This window comes from Vigna angularis, chromosome 1 (genome assembly GCF_016808095.1).
Source record: "Vigna angularis cultivar LongXiaoDou No.4 chromosome 1, ASM1680809v1, whole genome shotgun sequence".
In the NCBI taxonomy this organism is placed as follows: domain Eukaryota; kingdom Viridiplantae; phylum Streptophyta; class Magnoliopsida; order Fabales; family Fabaceae; genus Vigna; species Vigna angularis.
The window spans coordinates 18,385,058-18,391,893 of record NC_068970.1 but is presented as its reverse complement, the minus strand read 5'-3'; the positions used below and the strand labels follow the sequence as shown (position 1 = coordinate 18,391,893).

At 33.6% G+C, this 6,836-nt stretch overlaps 1 protein-coding gene across 1 annotated transcript; it reads right to left on the bottom strand.

Moving 5' to 3' along the window:
* Positions 1-3,163: 3,163 nt before the first annotated feature.
* On the bottom strand, positions 3,164-4,633 carry LOC128197259 (uncharacterized). The gene has a single exon (XM_052878638.1). It carries the CDS (start codon positions 4,631-4,633, stop codon positions 3,164-3,166), a length of 1,470 nt encoding a protein of 489 aa, XP_052734598.1.
* Between the last annotated feature and the right edge of the window lie 2,203 nt (positions 4,634-6,836).

Genomic DNA, 6,836 nt, shown 5'->3' with positions numbered 1-6,836 from the left:
TTTCGCTGATTTTCTTTAAAAGTTTAAGTTGCATGCATAGTTTAGGACAACTAGCTTAATTAGGATGAGTTAAAGTAAGGTAGAAGTGCTTAGAATTTTGCGAAACCAACTCTGGAATCAACTTGGCAAATATTACCCAGTGAGTTTTGAGCTTTAATTCTTTGTAGTGTGTTTACACCTAGGTTAGTGACATTCTAGAACTTGTGCATTTTCTCTTTGATATAGCTGAACTGTGAGACATTTATGTGATTCAGGCCTTCTTATCTTTCAGCCTCCTAGCCAAATAGCCTATCCACCCATTTCTTTTCCCATTGTTCCCTTATTTGAGCCTTAGCCTATTCCTTGTGTTCATCACATTACAAGCCCCTAACCATCTGAAAACCAAATACACCAACCCTTAGAGTCTTGTGAAAAGTAGAGGAGAATGCAGGAATTTAGTGAGTGCAAGAAAAATAAATGGTCAGAGGTGAAAAAGAAAAGAAAGATGGCTATGAAAAATCTGGTCTGAAAAGATTTGGAAAAAGAGAAAGAAAAAAAAAGAAAAATAGAAAATTGAGTTGAGAAAAAGACTTGAACAGAAAAAGAGAGTGGCAAAGAAAGAAAGCCAGAAAAGAAAAAATATAGGGTCTGACCAAGCCAAATTGAAATGCATTTACTGAGTTCCAATTTTCTCTTCTGTCTTTCACATTTCTCTAATCCATTCCAGCTTATGTTTTCTATCCATCTAGCCTATTCCATTCTCCCTCACATTACAAGCCTTAACAAAGTCCTGATGATCTTGAGTATGCATATGTTCAGCAGTGGAAATTAGATTGTGTACAAGCCTATGGTAATGTTGCTTAGCTTAGTGTGTTGAGTGCTGAAAATACCAATCCCAAAAACACTAGTTGAGTGCGAACACTTACCTGTGAGGTCAAGTTGAATCTAGTAGTTGGTTCTTTCAAATTTTGTTGCATAGTTACCTTCTTTTAGCAATTCCTAATATGCTTGGTTGTCTTAATTATGTTTTGTTAGTTTTAAATTTTCAAGATTTTTTTAGTGATACAGTAGGATTTGTCTAGGTGTTATCTGGTTTGTAAATTGGTATTGTTTTTTTTCTCTTTTGTTTGTTTTTTTTTCTTCTCTTTCTTTTCCCCTGCCCAGGAGGGCAGTTCCTTAAGTGTGGGGGTGTGATAACTCTCCAAATTTGCATCTTTTTCTGTGTCTAGAAATCCTTGTTAGGGTATTTTTGTCTTTAATTGTTTAGAATTAGGTTAGTTTTAGTTTTTTTCTTTAATTCTTTAGTTTTATAGAATTTTAGTTAAAAATAGATTTTTAAAGGTATTTTTAGTGATTTTAATAAGAAGCCAATTAATATTTTCTGAAAATCTCTTTTATAAAAAAAAAAAATCTTTTGTTAAATAGGTTTAAAATTTTCTTAATTGATAAATAGCCCTTGCTTTTATTTGCTGATGGTTCATGATCCTTAAATTGCAGATTGGGCCCTAGTCAACTGGGCTAGCTTTCTTGGTCAGCAGAGGCATTGGGAATTGGCTGATGCAAATGAATTTGGGCCGCTGGGTTGGGCTCCAACTAAGTGGAACGCTGCGTTTTGAGGAATGGCAGCAGCTGCACTCGTGGGGGGTCTTGTTTTATCATTTCACTTAGGCAGAAACTCCCGTGAAGCTAGAGCAAAGAGAGAGAAGCGAGAAGACCAACCCTGCCCAAGAGAGAAAGAGCGAAGTGAGAGCAGCTTTGTGCGAACCTGCCCGGAGATGGAAGAAGCTGACCGTGGAGAAGGAAAGCTGACTGGAGCTGCCCGTTGGAGAGGATCGAATGGCTGGAAACGCGAGCTCAAAGCAAAAGAAAGATGACTGTCCGATGAAGTGAAGCGAAGCGTCCAAGTGAAGCAAGGTTCCCTTTTTCCCGTTTATTTTCTTTTTAGTTTTCGATCCTATATAAAGGGCTTTCACCATGTAAATAGAGAACACTTCTTCACACACACTTTTTACCTTTTCAGTTTACAGTTCTCCGTTCTAGAGTTTAGGGTTTTATTCGCTTTTCTTAGAGTAGGATACTGTTCTTGATTCTGGATTTCGCTGATGAGATTCATGGAACCGTGACAATCTGTGAGCTCCTCATTCGGTGATCTCTGGTATAGTGTTTGTAATTTTCCTTTTTCATATTAATAAAATTCGATTTCGTGTTTTCCTTTTATTCTTGTTCGTTGTGTTGAGATTGTTCTGTGATTTTGATGTTCGCCATTGTTATGTTCTGAGAAAATGAATTGGATTCTGTATCTCTGCATTGTATAATTCTTTTTGGAATTAAATGACTCTGTATTGAGCAATTTTTACCGAGAAGTCTTCTCGAGTTAGAGTTGAATCCAATGCATAAAGATTAATTCGGTTTTGTGTTTCTATTATGTTTCTTTCTATTTTCCAGTATGTGTGATTTCAATTTCAGTGTTGTATTCCTGTTCTTGTGAAAGTGTGCATTGATTGAATAATTGAGTGAGAATTTCCATTTTAAGTTCTGAAATATGAACTTAAAAGACCCCAAGGAGGGCTTAAATTTCTCAGAATGTCTTTCTGAAGAGGAATTGAGACTCTTTCATTCAATCTATTGCACATTTGTCTCTGTTCTTTGTTTTTAGTAATTTAGTAAAACTACTTTAGTGTTTGTTAATTTTCTTCATCATTGATTACTTTCCAGATTAGAATAGCCACTTTATCCATGCATTTCATATAGGTTCACATTCAATTGACTCTTAGGATCTGTTTAGCTTTTAATTTCCAAATTTAATTGTTTCTTTCTATACATTACAATTTTGGTTTTAAATCATTTTAGTTACATTCAGTTCTCATGTTAGTTTAGATTCTGTTCTGTTATACATAGATTCTATAGTTTAGCTTAGGTTTTATTTCTTTATTTTCTTCCTTCTTTTATTTTAAAACAGATTATAGTTTCGTTTTTCTTAATTTTTTAATTTCTGTGTTTTCATTTTAAATGTCCCCACCTGTTTAGTAGTAGTTAGTAAGTAAATAATTAGTAAATAAATACAAGACTTAACTCTACATTTTAAAACTTAATTTTGTTGAGTCCTAGGATTGATATTCTGGTTGCCCTATGCTACATTAGTGGGGACCAAATTTTGTTCTGATTTTAGGCGACAAAAATCAGTTTAACAGTCCTTCACACGCTCATATACTTGTGATCCACTTAAAGCCATTGGAGCTAATTCATTTTCTTGACACCCATCAAATGCTTTCTTTAATTTACGATATGGATGATTTGTACTAAGAAACCTTCGATGTCCAAGGTATACTGTTTTCCTTCCATGCTGTAATTGACGATGACATGTGCCTTCTTCACATATAGGGCATGCTTTATGACCCTTAGTGCTATAGCCACTTAAATTACCATAAGCTGGAAAGTCGTTGATAGTACAAAATACCATGGCATGCAACTTGAATGAATCACCAGTGTACCCATCAAACATATCAACACCTTCTTCCCATAACATCTTTAAATCTTCAACTAATGGGGCTAAATAAACATCAATGTCGTTTCCTGGTTGTCTTGGACCCGAGATCATCAAGGATAACATCACATATTTTCGTTTCATACACAACCATGGAGGTAAATTGTAAATCACTAACATCACAGGCCACGAGCTATGTTTACTGCTCAAGTTTCCATATGGATTCATTCCATCTGTAGCAAGTCCAAACCTAATGTTTCTTGAATCTTTACAGAAATTAGGGAACATGGAATCAAAATTCTTCCACTGCATTGCATCTGCTGGATGCCTCAAATTCCCATCTTTTATACGTCCATCTGCATGCCATCTCATGAGTTTTGCATCATTTGAGTTACTGAACAAGCGTTTCAATCGTGGAACAAGAGGAAGATACCATAAGACTTTTGCAGGAGGACCCTTACTATCACATTCAAACTCACCCTCTTTTTGTTTGTATCGTGATACCCCACATTGTGGACATTGATGTAACTTGGCAAACTCTCTCTTGTACAAAATACAATCATTTGGGCATGCATGAATTTTTTTATACTTCATACCCATGGGACACAATATCTTCTTCGCATCATAATTGCGTGTTGGCAATGTGTTACCTTCAGGAAGCATGTCACTCAACAACTCAAGCAACTCTGTGAAGCTTTTATCAGTCCACCCATTTCTTGCCTTCACATTGAACAATTTTAACACAGCTGACAATCGAGTATACTTAGTGCATTCTGGATATAAAGGTTTTTCTGCGTCACTGCACAAGTTGTCATACATATGAGCACGTTGGAAGGAATCATGTCCGACATCACATATCATGTCCTCTAACCGATCACCCATCTCTAAATCAACTTCTTTTACTTCTACTTGAGAGTCACTTACACTTGGCATGTCTATTAATTCACCATGCCATGTCCACTTTGTGTAGCTCTTTAGGAATCCATCATATAGAACATGCTCTCGAATAACTTCAGTTGGTAGTTTTCGCTCATTCAAACAATTAACACACGGGCAATAGAATCTTCCGTTATTGTCTGGAACATTCATCTTTGCAAATTCAAGAAATTGTTCTACTCCACTCTCATATCCATTTGTTGTACGTATCAAATTTATCCAACTCCGATCCATTGTTATCTGTGAAAGCAATCACCTTTATAATAGTCAAAAGTATAAATATGACTTTTACAACAAGAGCAAAGAAATGAGATTTTTTTATTGGGATGAGTTATCCCAAATGATTTTTTCTTTGAAACTTTCCAGGTGGTATGGTGGCTGGTGGTATTACTATTCTTGTGTTATTTTCTCTTCCCATCACAGAAGAGTTCAAGCTAATTAACTTTTACCAATTTCCTTTATCACCACGTCATAATAATGAACAGGTAATCTAATAAAATAGTAAAATTTCTTAGAAATTTATGAAAAAGAAATCAACTACATCTAAAAGGAGAGTCACATTTGTTACAACTAGATTGTCAGCTACTGTCTTAATCCTTTGTAAACAAAGTACATAGTGTAAGAATATGTTGATAAAATTAAGATAACCAATTGATGGGAATGTTTAACTATTGACTTAGGTCTTTCTTTGCAATTGACAAAAAAAGATTTTAATTTATTATCAAGATATTTTTAATCTTCTGACGTATGACTATTTTTTTATATCAGTTTTAATTTTATATTTGATATTTAATTTTAATTTTATATCAAGATATTTTAATTTTAATTTTAATTTTATATCAAGATTTTAATTTTAATTTTATATCAGTTTTATTTAATTTTAATTTTATATCAGTTTTGTTCAATTTTAATCTTCTTTTAATTGATGGGAATGTTTATGACTATTCTTTTATTATCAAGGTATATTTGTTATTTAATTTTAGTTTATTAATATATCAGTTTAAATTAGATGGTTATATAAAAAAAATAACATCTTTAACAACTAATAAAACATAGCCACCACAATCATCATCAACTATATATAAGTTTCAACATGAACATTATTTATACTTTTGTGATATTACAAAAGATTGTTTTGTAACAACAGTTACTTTAAGTCCATAACTGTCAATGCCTTGTTGGATAAAAATGATAAGGTATGTGAATAAAAAGTAAATGTAAACCATTAACAGTGCCTAATGATGATTACCAGTTTGAGATTCCAATCATATATTCATTACAAGCCGAATTGAATGGCTCCTTAAATAAGCAAGCACTAATTTTGTTTGCTTTTCAAATTTCATAGAAATACGTCACATATATAGTGGGATGGGTATGAAGTTGTGACTTTTGAGTGTCTATCCAGAAACCAGAAAAACTGAGGAAGCAGAAAAGGCCAAAGTGAAGGAAATTTCCCAACAACAGATTAAATAAGGCTGTGATTAAATAAGGTGATCTCAACAACATATTAGAACTTAGAATCTTGTTTCCCAACGATTTTTCTTAGAGAAATAAATCAATTCCCATGGCAGGTGGTTGAAATTTGCAAAGACAGTAAGGTCAAGTATGAGTTGGACAAGAAAAGTGGACTTATAAAGGTGTGGTTTTGATTTTCATACTTTCATTCCCCTTCTTCCATTCCATATGCTTTGATGTGTTTGAAAGAGATGAAAGACTTTCTTCTAATGGGGTAGCATTATCATCTATCATTGCTGCCTGTCTATACTAAAGCATAAATAACACACTAACGAAAGAGCTGAACAACTTAGGTTGATCGGGTTCTTTACTCATCTGTTGTCTACCCGCACAACTATGGCATAATATCAAAATTTCCTATGCGTTCGTTGTTTTATGAGTAGAAGTTGTTATTAAACACATTTTCAAACCTGATTGATATTCTCATAATTGCTTGATTTTAGAGGGAACAAGCAAGATCTCTCCCACTATGGTCAAAAGATCAACATCATACTTAGCAAACTTAGGAAGCAAATCATGTTTTGTAGACAACAGATTGGTCGGTAACTTAACTGGATATAACCTTTTATCTTTTATGGCAAGCAAACTTGACAAACTGATTTTTTGCATTTAAAACTAAAAGTGAACAGTAGAAAAGACTTGAAGTGGTTGCTAACATGTTAAGTACATTTTTTTTCTTTTCTATTTCAAAGGAGGTAGAGTATCATCACAGGCTTAGGAAATTGCTTCATATACCTTAAGACCTGTGACATCACTCAAAATTTCCAATCAGCCATTTTCACTTCGAAAATAGTATTCTCAACTATATTTCCCACGAACCATTTATAATATAAAGAAAATTGAAAATGAAGTTGGCAAGAGAATGAAAAATAAAGATAAAAAAATAAGGAAAGAGAGTTACCAAGTAAACTAATGGTGCAAA